This window comes from Gymnodraco acuticeps, unplaced genomic scaffold (genome assembly GCF_902827175.1).
Source record: "Gymnodraco acuticeps unplaced genomic scaffold, fGymAcu1.1, whole genome shotgun sequence".
In the NCBI taxonomy this organism is placed as follows: domain Eukaryota; kingdom Metazoa; phylum Chordata; class Actinopteri; order Perciformes; family Bathydraconidae; genus Gymnodraco; species Gymnodraco acuticeps.
This window is the reverse complement of record NW_022989810.1, coordinates 3,325,763-3,347,401: the sequence shown is the minus strand read 5'-3', so window position 1 is coordinate 3,347,401 and position 21,639 is coordinate 3,325,763. Positions and strand designations below refer to the sequence as shown.

Below are 21,639 nucleotides of genomic sequence, written 5' to 3'. Positions count from 1 at the left end.
TTGTATTGTTAAAAGATCCACCAATTTAATTTTGTGACTTTTTCTCAGATTCCACTTGTAAGCCAGAGTCCCAAAAAGCCCAAGGACCCTTTGGCAGATCTCGACCTCAAAGACTTCTTATAACACCCCAGGTATGCACTATATATGTAACTGTACATATAGTAGGCCTATATAGAGTATAGTCGCTGACAACTTCATTAAATCGTTAAACATTTATCAAAAAACTTTGGTGATTTCTTTTTTGGGATTGGCTTATCCACAAATAACAGATAATATGTAAAAGTGAATAAGTAAGAGTTCCCTAATAAAAAACTAAAAAGCATATGGTTGGGTTTAGCCGTTCCAACTGGCGTCTTTTTCAATTACGTAAAAATTAAGTTCAGTGACTTTTTGCAAAATGCCCCTTATTACACACTTAGCTCTTAAGAGGAATATTTAAAGTAGTCTCTTTTAATGGATCATTGGTTACTAATCAATGCTTTTAAAAGCGACAGTGAGTTGCTACATGTATGTATAATGGAATAAGATGGCTCTCGGCTTCAGATCCTTAAAGTGACAAAAATAAATTTTAAAAACAGCTTCCCAGAGGTCATGGCCTGGTCACTCAAGATAATCATCAGACCTTGTGAGCAATTTCACTTTGGGACTATTTACTTTACCAGATCACTGCACAGTGGGAAGCATGCGTGCTTGTGACAGCTCGATGGGCTTTAACCTTAGCTAGCTCAGGTGAGCTAGCATTATGCAGCACAAGCCTTTTGCCATGAAGGGATACATGATTGCTTCTGTGCGCTGAAACAGTTATCTGGTGTAGTTTGATATTTTGTGTGCCATGTAGTGTGCTATTTAGTTCCATTTTATTTGAGAGAAGGCAAATCAAACCAGGACATTTTAGATTGATAAATAGCTCTGCAGGTAAAAGTAATAATATGTATTTTGGCACCATTTTGATATGCATGCATCTAAAGTCATGTAAACACAGCATCAGTATTCGTAGAAAAAAATTTAAAAAATGAAATGATTGTCTATATGTATATTTTCACTTTTGACCTGACACCTGCTTCTCCGTTTCCTTTCTTCAAGCTGCTTTCTTCTCTGGAGCAGGGCCCTCTCAACTTTTACCTGGTGTCTGTCAACATCTCAGGATGTTCAGCTACTCAACCTTATAAGAGCCTCTTTTCTCCACCCCAACCATCTCCACCCCACCCTTTTCCTGTGTGATGTTGTAGCACAAACTGTGAAAGTGAACCATAGCTGATTATATATATATATGAGAAAAAAAATACAAGCGTGTGATTATGTAGATGTTCTTATCTTTTGTCTAAACAAAATCACTCAAAACCCTGACAAAAAAAAGTCCACAAAAGTGAGTGAAAGAAAGTGAAGGCGTATGTGTTTGAATTTCTTTCTGGTGTTGAGTTGAATGCTGGATGTGCTTTGGTGTCCTAAGCCCCTCCCACCACCCCATATGTGTCCCAGCCTCATTATAAAGGGGGAGGAGCTCTTCTTTGTCCCCCTCTGATTGGATGAGAGTGACGAACAAAGCCCCGATAGATTTTTCGGAGAAACATGTTGTGTGTTGTTTACAGAAAATTCCTCGCTGATGTACATAGATCTCTCTGGCGAGGATTACGTCTCTATTCTGTACGTCTGTTGAAGAGAAATATAAATGTGATTCTGACATGAAATTGTAAGTCGTGTGAGTAACCTTATATTTCCTGTCATCTTTTGAAAGTATTTGGAAACAAATACCTCTATATGATTAATATACTGTATATTAAGACAACTTATATGGGCTTCTGAATCATACCAGACCAAGTGATCCTTTCTGTGGGTTTCGTTTTTTTTACTCGTGGCTTATTTTTCTATGTTTATTTATTTGTCTTCTTGTCTAATGTTATTTATATGATCTGTTTCTGTTAGAATAATTCTCCATACAACATATTGTTCTTGCATTACTATTAATGAACATATCTTACAATTTACTTTCAGAGAAAATGCTTTAGTACTTCGTCACAGACTCAAATAACTACAATCTTTTCCTGCGGTTTGACACTACCTATCTGGATATATCTGTTGCCGGTGCTTTCATTATAACTATGACCAGATCAGTATGATTATTGTTGTATTTAATGTAAGATGATCCAATGCCATACCCAACTCTGGAACCGTGAGGATTTTCTTTCGAATCAAAGTTCTGTTTACAGTCATTGTTTCTCACCAAATTGGCTTTTGGACCTAACAGATGTGATGAATGAACAAACTTACACCTGACGTGTTTGAAAACGGCGTTCAATAATGTCACAATCTTCTAGAATTTGCAAAAATTAGACTGAACATTATTAACGTCCAAGTTGTTTTATTCAATCACTTCTGACCGTTGGCCCATTTTCAATTAAAACAGTTGATAGTGTTAGTCACAACACAAGCGTGATGTGGAAATCTACAGATCTGTTCAGCCATTAGTATCATAAAACAAGCCCCTCTTTCCTTTTACCCTCTTACAATGTAGTTGATATGGACAGCTGTAAACCAGTCCGATGTAATGCTTACTCTGTGTGTTGTCTTTTCAGTGGACGAATAAGCAATTGGTTGTGAGCATCTGATATGATTCAGAGAAAATAACGGAAGATTAACATTTTTCATGAAATTGTATTTTTGTTCAGTTGTACATTTATTTTATTTACTATGGCCCACCCCAGTGCATGTAAGCCTTTTGAGGTGCAATAAATTCAATGATGGATTGAACTGCCCATGAAGGATTTATTTATTCCATATAATGTAAAATAGAGAAAGGTCAGATTAAAGGACTATTTCATGAATATACATCCCACCACATCAACATTACCAGATTAGTAAAGTGGCTAAAAGCCGGGGGAACTACAGTGGGGTGATTCCTTTGAGTTCATCACGGTGAGCGACAGTTTTCCCATTCCACAAAAATATTAATCTGATCTTTCGTATTGAGGATCATCACAAACACACACACAAGTAGTAATCTTGATTTAATGGTTGGTAGTCATTAATCCGCATCATTAATATCAGGTGTTTGGTATTCAAAAGGATACAAATTATTTGTGGACAGAAACAACAAAAAAGTAAAAAACATCACATCCCAGATTTCATTTGTTATTATATAGCAACATTGCCTTTGTAATCTTATTAACCCATAGAATTAGAGAAATATCAACAGCTCAAGTATATCATTACATGGTTCATTCCCATCTTAACAAAACCCACATATGTAGCCTCACATAAAATACATAGTAACTGCACTAGGCTATCAAAATATATTCTGAGAAATCCCCACCCCCGCCCCCCCAATAGAGTTTACAGTTTCATAAATTAGCACCACGTTTTCTGGATAAGCACCGGTATAATTATGTGCACAACAATGAAACCCCATTTCACTGTGTTGTGACAACAGAGAAAAGATGGTGTGATTCACTAATCAGATAATAAATCTATCCAGGATCCATAATGACCCTTTCTCTATTCAGACAGACATCAATCTTTTTTTTTCTTTTTTTTTTAAAGGTAGTTGTAAAAAAACAAAGTTCTAGATCTACAAAATGCAAAACACCAGTTTCTTCATTTAAAATGTTTATAAAAAATGTTATCTTTATATAGTTCATTTGCGAAACAAAAGTTACATTAATTTCTTCTGGGTCTTTTGTCAAAGCCAATGCACGCGCTCTTCTTTACAGTGGTGGAGAACACTTGGAAATGTTCTCCATAAAAAGCCTAGTTTGAATAGAATAAATGTACCAGGGTCAATACACAACCTTTACAACATTGTATCCAAAAAGGTCAAATCCTAGAACAAAACAATCCAAATAGAAGAGCAAAACAGCAAAATACACATAATACATATTTTTTTCTCCATTTTCTTAGCAAATAAATTAGAAAAGCTGACCAGCCACAGTTCTCTTGACGAAGACAATTTCCTGTTGTTGTCAACACTGAGTCTGTATGGCTGAATGTGGGTTGTGTGTGTGATCTTAGATCTGTGTAACAGGAGTCACTGGGAGGCACAGGAGGTAAAAGGGAGGCAGGATTGGGAGAGGCAGTCGTCTGGGCCCCTGGTTGGAGAGTGGCGAGCCTTTAGTATAGAGGTGGAATGGGAGAGGGTTGGTGGTCCAGGGGGGATCCTGTGTTTTTCTAAGCTACCTTGCACAGACTTGAGTCCCCATGGATCCAGTAGCAGATCTGGGCATATTTGAGGGGTGTTATCCTGACCGCCACGTTGTAATCCTGCTGCATCCCGTTCCCGTTAACATCGACCCACTGGTGCCCAGAGAAAACCCCGATGATCTTCCTCGTCCACTTCTTCTTGCCTGGCTCTTTGAGACGGATGTAGATTCCGGAGCCACTGGAGCCCGGTTTGGCATCGCAGTATTGGTACAACAAATCCTTTGACTCATCAGAGACGGAGCAGAATCGGTACACCAGGTTTCCAGGACGGTCATCATCGAAGCCAGAGAAGTGGATCCTCCCAGCAGGAAGCTTCTTCACAGAGGGGATAACTCCCAGATCCATGTACTTGACTTTAGATGCTTTCTTCAGCTCCAAAACAGCATAGTCATAATCTGCAGTCAGTCCTTCAGACACACCTTTGAACCAGCCCTTAGGCACCTGGGTCTTCTTGACCCCCGTCCACCTGAAGGAAGGTTTCCCTGATTCTGCACTTCGTCGACTGCGGCTCTTTCTTCCTTTCCCTTTTCCTTTACGGTCTCCTTTACCATCGTCCCCTTCCTTCTGTTGCGCTTCCTCTTCATCTTTGTCTCCCTTTCTCCTTTTGCCCTTTCCCCGCCCTCCTCTACCTTTGCCTCCCTTCCCTCGTCTGGACTTCTCCTTTAGAATACCGACTCGCAGCTTCTGCACCCCATCTAGATAGTCCTTCCCGTCATGGATGCAGTGGGCAGCAGTCAGAACATGTTTAGGCGACACAAGAACCCCAGAACATCCTGTGGAGATCTTCACAGAGGTGGAGAAGGGATATTTGGTGGAGAACTGCTTATCAGAGATGGTGAAGCGGGTATCAGTGCCGTACACCTCGCGTTTTTGCCGGGATCTAGATGAGACGTTTTGGGACAAGGAAGCAACCTCATTCAGGCCCTGCACAGAAACTGAGGTAAACGTGCGCGTACCATTCTCATAGACCGTCTCGTAGGACAGGAACTGCTCCAGGTCATCCAGAGAGGAGGCAGGAAGGCGACGTTGACACTCGATCCCACAGGTCCCACTCAGCTGCGCCTGAGGATGCGCTGAAAAGTTTGGACTGCTTAGAGGGACAGTGTGTCTTTGCCTTACCAGAGGCACCTTCCACTGTGGCCAGGTATACTCGTCGTCAACTGCATTCTCCTCAGCAGCTACAGCCAGCACCACAGCCAGCACCGTCACTGGGAGCAGCACACACAGGGGAATGGGGCCCATTGTTAAGTTGGGGCGGGCTCTAAAAAAATTAAGAGAAAAGAAGAAGACATAAGGACACTTTGTAGAAGAAGTTGAAAGAAACAAGATTCATAGCTGTTGTGTAACTTGGAATAGCAATGTCAGTTGGTCAACCACTTGGGTCGTAAAAAATGTGTCTCAATTAATTGTCCAGACATATTTATGTGTTGTAAAGACAATTAATCTTTCCTACATTTAAATGGTACCCTGATTTTTCGTCTTGCACCTACATGAGAATCACATTTTTATTTTTTAGTGAGACGTCTTGACACCTACTGTATTGGATTGACTGCCTTTACATTCAGTAGAGATATTCTTGGTGCTCAGAGGATGAATCTTACTGACTTAAGTGAAGCCTTAACTTCTCATCTATCGTAACAAAGAGGTCAACATGTTCACTTATCATGCTAAATAGATCCATATGTACCAGATGGAATACCATTTGACATTCAGACATTCATTACTGCCAGAAGATGAACCCTAATAGTCCTATGACATTTCCTCAAGCCCCACTATGAGGTTGACACTCGTGTTTTTTGACTGGAATTTCTCGATAACCATTAGATACTCAGATTTGTACACACTGGTACAAACATTCATGTGCCCCTCTGGATAAATCGTAATCAGTTTAGTGATGACATGACTTTTTCCTCTGGTGCTGTCATCAGAGTCTTAACCTTGATGATGTAATCCAAGCAATAACATGACAATTTGAACAAAACAGCATATAATCACTCCACCTTTTAAAGGTCCCATGACATGGCCATTTCTACTGATCATAATTCCATTGTTGAGGTCTACTAGAATATCCCATTGGTTTCTCATACAGCATCTCTGTAAAGTATGTGTATTCACTCTCTGTCCTAAACGGCTTGTTGGAGCACCTGCCCCCCCCCCCCCCCCGCCTCCCTATGAGCCCACTGTGCTCTGATTGGTCAGCTCGCCCACTCTGTTCTGATGAGTCCACCACCGTTACAGCTGAACATCAGTGATTATGTGTTACAATGGCGTTTGTTAGCAACCAGAAAATGACACCAGTAATGACAAACAGATGAGAATGCTGCGTGGGGTCTGGGGGCCGTGTTGGCGGGACGTTGCGGGGCTCGCTGCTCCGCCCTTTGAGGCTCGAGGAGCGGACAGTGTGAGCTGGATTACTGGTGTCGTTTCCTGGTTGCTGCGTGGGGTCTGCGAGACAGCGAGACACAGCAGAACTCAGGCTGAGCACACACACACACACTCACAGCCACGGTTGAGAAAAGATAAGGCTGAGTGAGTGTGTGTGTGTGAGGAGCTCCGCGGATTGGTCACTATGACCGTTACGTCACTATACTCAGGAAGAAAATAATGGAAAAAGAGAAATCTCCAACGAGGCGTTCTGGGGCAGCATAGACAGGTCTTTTCTGTGTTAGAGTTTTACTCGCTACAGGGTGTACTTTGAGGGTTTGTGACTTTGCGGACCGTTTACATGCAGAAAAACCTTCATAACACACGAGGGGATGGGTAGCCTAATAACCAGAAAAGCATGTCATGGGACCTTTTAAAGTTTCTAAAGATACTGCTTCTGACTACCTTCAATTTAGACTCCAAGTAAGTTTAGAGGTCTGCTTGTTAAAGCTGTATCCCTCTGTTCCGGAGAACACTAGGGTATCAGTATAGCAACCACCTATCTGCAACATTGCAAAAGGCTTTTCATTCAGTTTGTGATACTTGCTGAAATAATAATTACCTCTGCTTAGTAAGTGAGATGACAAACAGATGATCTCGTTTGGAATCTTAAATACGATTTACAAAGACCCAACATGTGGACTTGAATTGAGAAGGTTTTGTATCCTATGTCCAGGTCTACAATCCAGGTCCTTGACAATATAAACACAGATGCATGTATGGCCACATGGAGGCAGCATAGTCCAACATATTAGAGACACCTACATGGTCCAGAGCTCGAGACTATCATTAGGGCGTCTCAATACAATCTGTTTTTTAAGAGCATTCCTCAAAGTACTCAAGTTTGCAGGAAAAAAATGGCCATTATAGCACTCTGTTAAATATATAAAACATTTCTCTAGAGTTGATACATTAGCTTTGTGGTTGAGAGGAGATTTATTTCCTCTGAGTCTTGCTGGAGGCTGCGGGTAGAGGGAAGGAGAGGATGAACCCTGATCCTCTGAACGAGCTGAGACAGTGGCTTGGAGGTTCGCCACAATGGTTAACCTTCCTCTTCAGTAATGACCATATCTGGTTTCCTTAGCTACACTCCATTCCTTGTCATGCGTACAAACAACATTAAACATATAGATGTGGGCTGCGGACAGCCTACTGGTTCATGCTTCTACTGTATGCGTGTGAAGTTGCCAATAATCCTGATACACCATGTAAAGAAAATTCTGATTTGGCCAAGATTGAATAGATTCAGCAGACCATCACGACAGCTTCATTTCGTGAGCATGGCTGTGGTGATGAAGTCACGGGGGCCATTCCAAACTCAAGGAGAGAAAATAATTTGGATGCCAATCATTGAGGAGCATTGAGGCAGGACTGCAAACCCAACAGTTCATTTCCTACAGAAGTCCAGAGTGAAAAACCACAGTGATCGCATAAATTCTGGCTGTGTGAGGGGCTTCAATGGTGTGTGACAGACATGTTGACATTTTGGGAGTCCAGATGGAGGACAAACCATCGGGGGGGGCATCTTATATTGGCTTGAAAGTCCACAGACACACATTTTCTTTCAATTAGTTGTTATTGCAGTGTGGACACAAGACTGTGCTGGGTTTGGCAAAGCTCCAAAAGACTTAACTGACAGGAAGAATGTACAGCATCATATCAATGCATCAGAGAAACTGCTCAAATCCAGTTTTATTTGTTGAAAATACCAATAATAACCTCTTCTTTTTAGGTTGAAAGAAAGTGCATTGCCATCCAACTGCAAGGAGACTATTTGTCTTAAGTTTACCACAGTGTCCAATAAAACATACCCAGTGGCCGACATCTAACCAGCCCCAAACAGACGGTCATAAAAAACAAGCCCACAAGAACTGTTAAACCGTGTCAATAAATGAGAATACAAAAATGACCCTGCTCAACTTCCAACCTCCCACTGCATGACTTAGAGACACGAAAAGCCTGCAATTATTCAGCAAAGAGGGGAAACTGATATGCTGCCATGATGAGTCTTGGTCACAGAAGGCGCTCATTTGAACAATTTTCCACTGCAGTCAGCTGAAAGAGGAAGCTGTGCCCCCTGCATCCCTCAGCGGGGGAGTCACAGGGAGATCCAGAGGCCCCAATAAGGCAAAGTGACCAAAGGATGGCGCTGTGGAGCAAATGTCCGTCTCCAACTCTGTAAGCTTGGCTCATCGTCTAGTTAAACATCACGTTTAATAAAAAAGGATTGTTTCATTCATTTCAACTTTTTTTTTCACCACGTCTACATCTCAAGCATAGAGTTTCAATTCAGTGTAACAAGCACGAAACCTGACACTTTAAGTAACATGAAGAAAATACTTTTAGATGCAATTCTAAATATTTGACACAAGATCTGAGGTAAGTCTTTCCTTATTCCCAAATATCACAGTTTTCATTGTAAAGCAAATGAATAGCCCATTCAGTTATATATATTTAATGAAATGTAACAAAAAAGCAACAACTGTAATGCCATATGTGTTACAGCATCGCGACTGCAAGTGGAAAGAAGTGGGACAATGTGTTTAGATTAGAACATTATTTAAAGAAATAGCAAACTGTTTTATTTCGGATTTACGGATTTTAAAAAGTCTGTTAAAATCAATATAGGCCTTTTACTGTTAAATGCCTTACATAAGGAATATTTAGCACCACTTAGGCTGCAAAATCCGATTAAATGTCTCAGAAAGAAATCATTAAAGTTCACCACAAAAACAGAATAAACAGAAATAAATCAATAGAAATGAATGACAACATAGAAATATGAAATGGACTATAAAAAACTAATAAATAACACAGCTCCTTCCACCATGGTTCAATCAACAGATCTCCATAACTTTGCAAAATGACAATAGCTTCCTACCTGCTTGCATCCGAGTGATGGACAGGCCAAATCCGCAACGTATTGTTTGGTTTCCCGAGAAATATACAAATATGATCCCACTAGAAGACAAACGGGTGTTACTGCATCCTCCCGGTATCAGCAGGGCGACGATCCCTCCTCCTCATTGCTGCCTCTGAGAGAGAGTCGCGGCCGGGACGCTGCGCTCAGGCTGCATTTGATGCTGAGGAGGGAGGAGGGAGGAAGGGAGGAGGGAGGGAGGGAAATCTGAAAATATATATTTTTTTTACTTGTGACAAAAGCTGTTCCCATATGGGTGGGGCCAGACTAAGCGATTTGGGTAAAGGCTGAATTGGGTGCAGTCAGTGGGGAGGCAGTGGGGCGGTGTGCGGGTGGGCAGCATGCAGCAGGGTGCATCCCAGCCTGGCAGGAGAAAGAGGGAAAATAAAAATGAAGGAATTAGTTCTACTGCTTCCTACAATAGAATCTGAGGCCTCTCCATTGTGAGCCATGCAAGCCTCAACATCTGCAGCACTTTTATTCTCATGTTCTCAGTCCGGTGAAGTGCAAACACCAGTGGGTGTATCAGAGTCAGATTTACATATTATATTTTGACCTTAATCGAAATATTCGGTTATTTTCAAAAGCTTTTTTAGTCTGATGCTTCGATTCATTTTAAACAGACCTTCAACAAAAGGATACCCAAAATCTAAATATTGGATTGTTCTTTCTTAGTAAGATCCCATTTTCATTACAATTGGGGTCTTACCTTGACTTGAAGATGAAGTCCATGCTATCCTTCTGGACAACAATCTCTATTACTTTTTTGTAAAAGTCCTCCTTATGTTCCTCTAGTTTCAAAAGTCTAGTTTGTTGTTTGCTTCTACCGTCCCTGCGTAGAATAACAGTAGCAACAAGAACCTGTGGGCTCACTTGCGCCTCCTTCAGTGCGGCAGAGGTTATGGCTGCCTCCCCTGGTGCTTTTTTCATTGCCGTTGTATGATGAGACCAGCGAGCCTAAATATCATATATACGTGAAATAAGTTATTTAGAGACTATGGATGGCGAGGATAAATGTAATAAAGGGATCTACAAACATTACATTAGTGACATACAGTGAGATGGTGCAGGCATGCGCTTAGGGCCCACTTTCCAGCCAGTTTCTGTGGGGTGACGCATTCTGAGGTGAGGCAGAGCTCATCTGTGCCTCACCCAGGGTCGGCTCTAGAACAACTTGAATGGGGGGGAAATCATTTACCAAGGGGGGGCACACACTGCCGTCAACAACCAACACACAAACACCAACGCAACTTCAATTTTAAAAAACATGCTGTAAAGTCTATTGTCTTTCACACACATTGCAGGGGTGTAGTGCTATTGTATAGTGCACCTATGACTTGTGCATACATGCACGGTTGTGGCACGACCACCAAAACAGAAACATATAAGGACAGAGGGTGTCGTTTTCTCATACTGATATTCTGCACAAACTGTGCTGTTGTATTTGCTGTAAAGTGTCTTTACTGTAGGTTATTTTTGTATTATACTGTATATACAGCACTTTGGCTCGACCAAAAATCGTTGAAAAATGTGCTATATAAATAAAACTTGATTTGATTTGATATGGACATAGGCCATCATATAAAAAGTGTGCAAATGTATTTAGTATCCTATCCATGTGAACATGTTTTAGGTGGGGGTGGACCTAACCTCCTCTAGGAGGGTCTGGGGGCATGCTCCCCCGGGAAGATTATTTTTAAAATATTTAAGTTAAATGCATCAATCTGGTGCACTTTGAAAGCAAAATGAAGAGATCTATGGATAGCCTACATCTCTCAGCATCCATATGAAACAGAACTGTAAACAGATTTACTTTTTCTTTATGGATATTTCACTAATCATTCCCCTTTTAAACTGTATTCTTGTGTTACTGTCCTATAGTATTTCATACCCGTTTTTCATTTATTCTCTTTTTAATAACTATAATGATCATATAAAGGTATTCCTCGAAAATACTTACATAAATGGTGACCAAACCGTTTGAGACCCACTGAAATAACTTACACTAAAGTGAACTATCTAAACACTGAGAGAGTCCTTACCTCACTGAGCTGACGTTATAAGATCCTCTCAGTCTGACAGGAGAGGACTCTCCTCCACCTTGGTGTAGAAACAGCCCTTTATATCCGTTAGCATAGCTAGCTAACCAGATGCTAACCACAACATTCCACGTTACCGCTCGCGCACTCACAAAATGCGCTCGTGCCACACACACACAGAGCTTGAATGAAACACAGAGACCCATGTACTTGTACTGTACTGTATATCATATTATTTTCGATGGCTTTACTGTATAATCAGTGTAACAGATTAACAGACCGCCACTGGGCTTTCATCTAAACACTCAGCCACGTAATGATAACAAAAAAAAGGTCGGGGGTCATTGGTCAAGCAACACACCAATCAGCAGAGCAGCAGTGAGCACACCTCAGGCTGTGTTTTATATTTGTATTATTTATTTCTGATGTATTTCACACAAAAAACCTTTAGTGGAAACGTTTTCACTTAGCCTATATGATAAAAAAAAAGAAAAAAATCGGCAAAGTGACAAGGCTTGCCCACCCTGCGTTGGGGGGGCACAGTGACTCATTTTGGGGGGGCATGGCCCGCCGAATGACCCCCCCCATGACGCCGACCCCTGGCCTCACCTCACCCCCACAGCTAAAAAAAAAAAAAAAAAGATGGCTATCGGGACGTGTATGCAGGGAGCCAGAGAGGGGGACATGGGACGAAAAGGCAGCACGGAGAGTGCGCAACATGAGTGCAGCGTCCAGGCAGCGCCCCCCCCTCCACTACACCACAACACACACACACACACACACACACACACACCGACACACACACACATCACACACCACCTCACGACTACCACACACACACACACACGTCACACACACACACACACACACACACACACACACACACACACACACACACACACACACACACACACACACACACACACACACACACACACACACACACACACACACACACACACACACACACACACACACACACACACACACCACACACACACACACACCACACACACACACACACACACACACACACACACACACACACACACACACACACACACACACACACACACACACACACACACACACACACACACACACACACACACACACACACACACACACACACACACAATTTGTATTGTATTATTGTATGAGAGAGGTTCCAGGTTGAATTGAGGCAAATATTTGTAATGTTCAGAGGTTGTTGTGTTAATATTCATGAGAATATTTGTCATTGTTCAAATGATAATAAACATTAGCATAAAGCATATTTGTCCACTCATATGATAAGACTATTAAAACTTGAAAAATATTCCTCTAAGGTACATTTAGAACAGATAAAAAATGTGCGATTAATTTGCGATTAATCGCGATTAACTAAGGACAATCATGCGATTAATCGCGATTAAATATTTTAATCGACTGACAGCCCTACTTTAAACTTATTCTTACTTTTACAAGTCCGTCACGAACGGTCTATTATGCTGCAACTCTACAGCTCTGCTAGCCTTGGCGCTAACTTCCGGGGAACGATTGAGAGGCTCCACGATCCGCCATTGCTGTAAAAAAGTGGTCCATTGGAGTGAACGGAGATGACGTAACTCTCAGTCTATATGGCGCTGCTGTGGGTTTACGAGAGGCAGAGCTCGTCCCTGCCTCTCTTCTCATCGCTACCCGTAGTTGTAGCGGAGCTCGGCAAATTTGCTGATTTTGACCATAAAAAGCGATTGGAATCATACATAAATCATATTTACAACACAGATCAGTGGAGACATTTTATTATTATTTAGTTTTTCTTTAGTTGTTTTTCCGTTACATTGGAGTATGACAGGTGAGGCTCTGCCTCCCCTGACTGCACGTCGCTGGGGTGTATGTATCCAACTTTAGTCTGTACTAAATAACATTAATGTGATAACGGTTCATAAAGAAAATATCAATTTCAAGGTGTTTTGGTTACAAGGGGATTGCAATGCTTTACATTGAGAAAATGTTAGCAATCCTTTTTATTAATAGTAAAAGAGGTGTAGTAAAAGACCACAGGGGCTTCGAACCGTAAACCTAGGGCCAGAGATTTCAAGATGAATCTGATTTGGGCCACATGTACAGGATCAGATTGAGGGAAGAGCATCCAAAGCATCACTTGTTTCTCTAATCGTTATGGTTTCCTGTCAAATATAGCCTACTGTAGATTTTGAACTGTTGAGGTTTCTAACAATTATTTAGGTCCAACAATCTGAGTAACCTTCGAGAAAAGTGCCAGAAGACATATTTGCATTTTATGTCCTTTGCTTAAAAAAAACGAATAATAACAATAAAAAATACCTGTCAAATTAAAATGCATATTTATATATATATATATTTCCCACTGAAGTATACTCAAAGTGTTAAGTATTTGACATTAGCAAAATAGAGACAGTAAAGTGTAAGTGACTCAAAGTGTTATCAAAGTTGAATACATTACTTCATGTGTAACAGGGTGGAATGTAGACGGTGCTCCAGACATAGCTTCATATTGTGGGAGTACAGGCAACATCTCTGAAACCATTGACAACTGCCTATAACATTGACATGTATCAGTGAGTCTAGTCCTCACATCAATCATTTGGTCCATTGAGAGTATAACTATATATCATCATTAAATACTTGTCTTACAGAAACCATGGGGCATGTTATCTGAGAAATGTATGACGTGTAATCTGACACCTTGTCAACATTTATCGTCTATCTCTCAACTTTACAAGAGTTGGAGTCATTCAATGTCTTTGTGGCGGGGTGGTCGTTTTTAAAGGCAGAGCCACCCAAATACCAAAATGCCTGACAACGCCACCTGGGGAATTTCGCCCTAGGAGATATTTAATTTACACCTCAGGAGTAAGAAGGCTCTACAAATTTGTGACTGACACAAGACAGAGACGTGGTTCAATTATAATGAAAAAGTTTAACAGTTTATTTCAAAATGTCAATCACATTTATTTGTTTATTCTTGGTAAAACTTTATATAGAAAATTACTAAAATCAATGAGGGGAAAAGGGGAGTGGGCAGATGCCAGCCAGGGGGAGGCAGGCTAACAGGGCTGTGTCCCTTACCCACCACCGGTACTCACTTCAAACCAAAACTCACTGCAAATCAAAACTCACTACAAACTGTGTCCCAGTGCTCCTACCACTACAAGCCGTGAAGGGAATCAGACTGTGTGTCTGGCCTCCACCACTAGCTGGCTCCAACTCCCCTACAAGGGGCAAAGAAACAACAAATGAGTATACAGCAGAAGAAACAATTATCCAGTTGGTCCAAACGAGCAAACAGTAAAATACACTAAAATCCTAAATATAAGACAGCAAAACTAAATTGAAACAAAAACCTAACCAAAGAAACACCAGGTGGACCAGGATACAAGCTGACAGTAGGCTAATAAAAAGGAATGTAATTCAGTGCTAATATAAGATGCACATGAGGAATATTAAGTTGCTGATCAAACATGACAACAGTATCTGACAATTTACCCTTAAGGTGACCATGTGGCAACAGGCAGGCAGCAAACGAACCAAAGGCTGCCATGATGCCACAGGTGCCTCAAATACCCCTGAGTTAATTAGGAGTTGGCTCTGGGGGAGGAGCTGACCTATAGGTGATGGTGAGTTCAGTGCCTAGAGATGAGTTCGGGACAAACTCATATGTGGCACAATTCAAACGGGATCAAAAGATAACTTTTCTCTCTCCATTGACTTCAATGTATAATTTTCCGCTTCCGGGGTCCCATGGAGGCTCCCGGAAGGGGAGGGACTTCGCCTCTCTATGGGGAGAGAAAGATTATCTTTCGATCCCGTTTGAATTGTGCCATGAATTACACATATGATGTGTAATTCATGGCACCCCAGTGTTCCTGCTACATCTTCAAACCAGAGGGTCTAGGTGTGAATGCTCACTGACACCTTGCCCCTCTGATTGGAATACTCTGATCCGCTTGCTGCCTCCTCTATGTAATAGGAAGCACTTTTCTGTTTAGTCTTTGCATTATGTTAGATCAGGAGGAGAAGCCGGGCCTCTGGCCGACAGAGGAGGAATGCCATGCGGAGGAGTTGAAGTCTAGATGAGCCAAGAAAAGACACGGAAAATATGTGTGTAATGAGGGAGAGAAAGAGAGGGGTGGGGGGGGGGGGGGGAGAGTGATGATACACATCTGGCTCAAGAGGGAATGAGGAGTTCAGGATGTCATTGGGATTTGAAAACTGATCTTAGCGTAATCACTTCTGTCAGTCACTTTGATTTACAGCAGGAATTACACCGATTCCAACAAACGAGTTATGAAATTACAACTGTTTGTGTGTGTTTATACGTTTATGTGTGTGTGCGTGCATGTGTGTGTGTACATGTGTGAATATAAGAGACGTGGGTGACCTACACACCTGACCAGCTTGTTGAAGATCTTGCTCATCCTTGTGTGTGTGTGTGTGTGTGTGTGTGTGTGTGTGTGTGTGTGTGTGTGTGTGTGTGTGTGTGTGTGTGTGTTGTGTGTGTGTGTGTGTGTGTGTGTGTGTGTTGTACATTGCACATTGCACATCCTTGGGATCTTAACAAGTAGGCTTGCATGATTACTCATCAATATTCAATGTATTAACTTCCAGCATGAAGCTCAGCATTGTGTTGCTGTGGACGGGGTCAGAAGCACAACATGTTTCAGCAACCTAAAAAGTCACAATCAGTTGAAATGTACAGTATTTATATAATATTTTCAAGCATTACTTTGCTGTCAGAAAACCCTTTCTGACGGTGGACAGAAAGTAATATATGCTCTCTTCAAAACAACCAGACTACAATGAAAAACAACGTAATTTCCCTCACAGAACATTGAAGTTGCTGGTCTACTGCTGCCTTGTTTGGTTCGTTTTTTGTGTTATTTGGTTACTTTGATGTTTTGAAGGGTTAGTTTGGATTCAACAAAGAGATTACACAAACAAAAATAAAAACAAGCTTGATCAATCTAGGCAGCAGTAGACAAAATCCTCAAACGACAGCAAATCGGTAGACCAGCATCTTCCATGTTGTGGAAGGTAAAATAAAGTTTCATCTCAATAGTGTCTGGTGGGTTTGAAGAGCACACAGATAATGGCTTTAGTTATCTAGTGCTGTCTGATGGGAAGGTAACACAGCTAAATATGTGGCTAAAATATGATTGAATGGCTGAATGTACAGAATATGGATGAGTAACTCATACAACCCCATTTCAAAAATCCAAACTATCCCTTTAATATGTTCTAATCACAATCAGTTAGAATAAGAGCTAGATGTTTCTCTCTGTCCCGCTATCTCTGGGTGTGGTCCTGAATGATCCTTTGGGATTTGCATGTTAATGCAACAAACTTAACTCGGGGAGATTGACCCGTAATTGAAAACACACCGCAGGGACTGTAAACATACAGAAGTCCCCCGAGTGCACAATGCTTAGACCTTTTCATAGTCACACTCATATTAAGTTAAGCAGAGGGCCACACAGACTGAGGGAAAACATTGTGCATGTGACATCACCGTAGCTTTCTGAAGGGAACATTTTGATGCTGAATAAGGGCCTCCCCATCCACCGCCATCATTTTTAAATTACTGCAGCCAACAATATCAAATGATTTAGGCAACAAGCCGGTAGGAGAAGAGGAGGGATTAACATGTTTGCAACCATTTCACACAGCTAAACAAGCCCCCTCTGAGACCCTGATGGATTGTGGAATAGACTTTGGATACTTGGAGAAAAGAGGTCTTTTTTGTTAAACTTCACAGAGTCAGAGTTCTCAGGAGGAATACACTCTACTGGTCATTGGAGAAGAACAACAGCATTTAGACTCTTAAAGGTACCCCTGGGGAGTTTGTAACCTTCAGCACTCTGTAATGGTGGGTCACTGTTTCATTAGTCGTGCATGAGGATGCGCATAGATGTGCACACTGGTGACGGAATAAACTTGCAAAAAGTTTCACACTTTTCCAATGATCTACAGGTCGTAGTACTGTTGGGAATGCGGGAATAGGGAAGCCAATGTATGAGGAAGGCGATTGCTAGCTACAGTAGTACCTGAATAATTAGATGGATACATAAACAATGCAGGATTAAAGACACTTGATTGACTTTCAAATATGTTATGAGGAAGGATACTGAACATACATGTAACTGTTATTTCCTTAAAAATAACCCGGGCACCTTTAGGCTGGGCATCTTTCACTTTGGGTCAACTCACTATACATTTAAATCAGCCTTTCTTATCAGCCAGAATCCAATATTTGTATGCTTCACTGGTATCAATTGACTGGTGACAACATGGCTGCTTATTGTAAGCACGGATCCCCTAGTCATCCTCAAAAATGTAAAATAACTCCTGAAAAAGGCACAAATGGGAAATAAAGGAAGACAAATGTAATATAGAGCCACAGATGCCTTAATGATACGAAGAACATGGTATTTTCAGTTTAGTTTACATGACAGCAAAGACTTATTCAGTACTATATTTTTTATCTCAAACTTCACTTCAAAGGACAACTCATCTGGTAGAAATATTTACCTATTCTAAATGTAGTCAGGGCCAAGAAAGCACAGAACATATCTAAATGTGTACAGTGTCTGTCATCTAGGCCTTTGCTAAAACACTTGGCCATGGAGTCATGAGCTAGTTAGTTGAAATCTGAATGGTTGGCAAACTGATCTTTTTTCCCACTCTTTCTTCTTGTGAGCATAACACATGTTATTGGGCCAGGTGCAAAGTATCCATGCTCCAGGAATTCTTTTGTTGGATTTTGTCTGATGAGTTGACTCAAAGAACATGTTGTATTTATATTGCTCCTCTTCTCTAAGAGGCTACTCAACATACCAACCCCATAACAAACTTTGACCAATGTTATCACAACCATCACAGATCCATGCTCCTGTCTTCAGTTAAGCTCAAGGTCAAAGGTCACATAAGTGGAGTGAAACAAGAGAAAGAGAGATGTCTATGCTCTCAGCCCTGTGGCTTCCAAATAGAAAAGCAGTGAGTGATATTTCTGGTCGGGGCTCTGCGGTGTGGATAGAGAGGCTTTTGTGCGGGGCCGTCACACCCTCACAGGAAGTGCTCCCTTTGCACTCTGCTGTGGTAGAAGGATGCTTATAGGTGGGGGCTAAATTCAGGAATTTCATTAGATGTGTTTGGGTGTAGTGGATGAGACCTTGCCCTCCTTCAAAGCAGTAAACCAGTCAATGGGTTCGTAAATGGGATACAGGTACTAGTTTTGGGGTTAACTTTCATCCTGCTGTGTACCCTAACTCCAAATATCTCAAAATGCAAAAGGCTAGTTCTTATTTTGTATTTATTATTTTTCAGGGACAGTGAGCTCCAAGAATGAATACAAATTGAACAAACACATTTTTTATTTTATAGGGGCTATTGGTGCTTGAAAACTCACACATTTTAGTAGCTCAAATATAAATATTCCTGTTCAATAATCACATCCTCTTGAGCATTTACTATACAAATGAGCTTTTACTTTACTCAAGTCTAAGATTAGGACAAAATCATATCCTAGGTAGTGGACAAAAAGAACATAATTTAAAATATGCTTATGGTTCTTGTGCATGGCCGTTTTAAATGGCTAGATTGTTCCCCCTTAAGAAATGTCAACAAAGCGGTTAGTATCTACTAAGACCCCAGGAAGTGCGCCGAATGCTGAATTTTCATGGTACTACAACTCTTATGTCTACCATGACTGTGACGTCATTGGATCCAAAATACTTTTGACTTATATTGGGAAAGAGACATCTGTAAATCAGCGGATATTTTTTGGGGAAATAAATCAACTAGTTATTTTCCCCTTCCTTTCATCTGACTGAGCCAAGATCGGCCATGATGCTGCGGCTTGGAGGCGGGGCTTAAGCAAATGCAAATGCACACGCTCTATGGGCTCAGATACATACCTTTGATCTCGAGAAGCAGCCCATTTTTGCTTCACGCACCACCAAACAATTTAGGAATGACCGGGGTCTCGTCTCCAACACTGTATCCAGTTCTCTTTATACATCCAGGATTTCTCCTGGATGTATTACATTTGGTAGGGGTACATGTGAACATGTACATAAATGGCAATTGGAGGTATACCATTGACCCAAGAGGTCAGCAATTTAGAATTTACGGTGCCATTTCCGAGGATTTAATAAATATTTCCAGGCGTTGTACTTTAACCGACCGGCCATGAGATTTAATTGGTATGACTTAAAATGTGATCCGTAGAATCTTAAGGCCTTTCGGATGCGAAATTATGAGATTTGGATTGACTTTGCTGTTGCGCTGAAGCACAAATAATTTCCCTATCAAAACTCTATCTCAGAGGACCTCATTGCCCTTGCAGTTTGTAGCTGTCTACATTAAAGGATGCCTACTCCTCTGCACAGACCACACTAATAAACCAAGTGAGCTGGGGGCTGCAGTGACCCACAGCTCACTTCCCACAGGCTTTATTTTGACAACTGAATGGTCTTTTAGTTCTGCTTCACGCTAAACAGACTACCATTGATGTGATAGGACTCTGTACCTCACTACCTCTCTCTCTCACAAGCACAAACATTAATACAGTATAGTAAATGTATATATGAACAGTAATGGGACAGTTAGTTAAAGGTCTCAGTTAGATCCACATACAGTTTATATCCTTTTTTGATAGTAAATATTTGGGTAAATGGTTAGCATGCCAGCTTTCAGAGACGATACTGTATGTGATGAAAGGCTGACTGAATTCCCTCGTGCCCCTTTGAATCTCATGTGAAAATTAACAGGCAACCACAGTCCTGCTGCAAGATGGACTTGTGAAGGCATTGCCATCAGTACTTCCAAGACACTTAACCTTTCAGGAAATGTGCATTTCTATACAAGAAATAGAAATTATGCTGGATTACTCCCTTCAGGATTTGAAGTGAGTCACTGCCCAGATTGAAGACTACAAGTACTTTGGGGTCTTGTTCATAAATTAGGGTAAAATAGTGCATGATTGTGATTGTATATTGGAGCAGAATCCTCTCTAATGTGGACATTGCGATGGCCTTTCAGTGTACAGATGGAGCAGAACCTGAGGATCACCAAAGTTAACAAAGAACACTAATGTTGGAACAAAATGTGACCATGGACATCTGTATGAAATGTCATGTCAATAATTTTAATAGAGATATTTTAGTCTGGACAAAAGCGGTGGAACAATCGGGTGGCCAATAATACAGTTCTCTCTAACTTGGTTAAACATTACTGCATCTTAACAATAACATTCTAAGGGTGGAAATCAAACATCAAGCAATTATCATCCCTTAATTGTATATCTTTGCACTAAATCTTGTTTAAATCTTGTCATAGATTCTTGAAGTGATCTGCTTTCAGAAGACATAGCCGATAAGCTAACTGTTCCAAGCAAAACCTCCTTGGTTTAGGTATGCAGTACCCCAACCCTAACCCTTGGTATGCTGATTAGCATGCTACACAGAGCCTTTCCTTCATAACAGATCAGCATGTAGGCCCTTATCATGATTATTGACTCTCTCTATGAGTGTCCAAATGTTTACTCAGACTGGCCACAATCCCTTCCTGTAATAAAAACATCCCTCCACATCACACGCTTGCATTCACCTGGAAAATCCAGCATACTGTAGATGTTTTAAATTTCCTCTGGTGGGAAAAAAATTCTTGCTTTTTTGCATAGCAGGCGATCGTATTTGAACACTTGAGGTTTCCATTGATGATGTTGTAATTTGTGCTCTGGTAAAGTAATGGCTGGTTCTGAAGCCCAAAGTGTTTGAACCAAATGGTATTTAGGAGTTGACCGTCTTTTAAAAAGGAGAACTCAAAATAGGAGGCCACCTCAGTGCTCTTTCACTGACCTGAGATCTATGCTGCTGCTGTATGGTTGTGTTTAACCATTGCCTCGATGCTCCTTCAAGTACTGAAGCAGAGACTCACGCTTGAAGCAGTTTTCATTTCTGGTTCAAGTCTGTAAAAATGTCTTCTCTCCTCATTAATCCCAGTAGTGTCAAAACATTGAGCACAGCTGAGAAATCTTGG

The 21,639-nt window shown here is 41.1% G+C and overlaps 2 protein-coding genes across 11 annotated transcripts in view; one reads left to right on the top strand and one right to left on the bottom strand.

Annotated features, from left to right (window-relative positions):
• The window catches only part of snap91a (synaptosome associated protein 91a), a 56,762-nt gene extending 54,009 nt beyond the window's left edge, over positions 1 to 2,753 (top strand). For all 10 annotated transcript variants that reach the window (XM_034229377.1, XM_034229330.1, XM_034229355.1 and 7 more), the window contains 2 exons: positions 49 to 131; positions 1,084 to 2,753. In XM_034229377.1, the coding sequence (XP_034085268.1) occupies positions 49 to 123 (75 nt within the window). In that variant the 3' untranslated portion in view covers positions 124 to 131; positions 1,084 to 2,753. The remainder of the gene's footprint in view (positions 1 to 48; positions 132 to 1,083) is intronic.
• A 236-nt stretch (positions 2,754 to 2,989) lies between these two features.
• On the bottom strand, positions 2,990 to 9,724 carry prss35 (serine protease 35). The gene is made up of 2 exons (XM_034229396.1): positions 9,500 to 9,724; positions 2,990 to 5,455 (listed from the first exon to the last, which is right to left on the bottom strand). Exon 2 carries the CDS (start codon positions 5,434 to 5,436, stop codon positions 4,162 to 4,164), a length of 1,275 nt encoding a protein of 424 aa, XP_034085287.1. The 5' UTR covers positions 5,437 to 5,455; positions 9,500 to 9,724; the 3' UTR covers positions 2,990 to 4,161.
• Between the last annotated feature and the right edge of the window lie 11,915 nt (positions 9,725 to 21,639).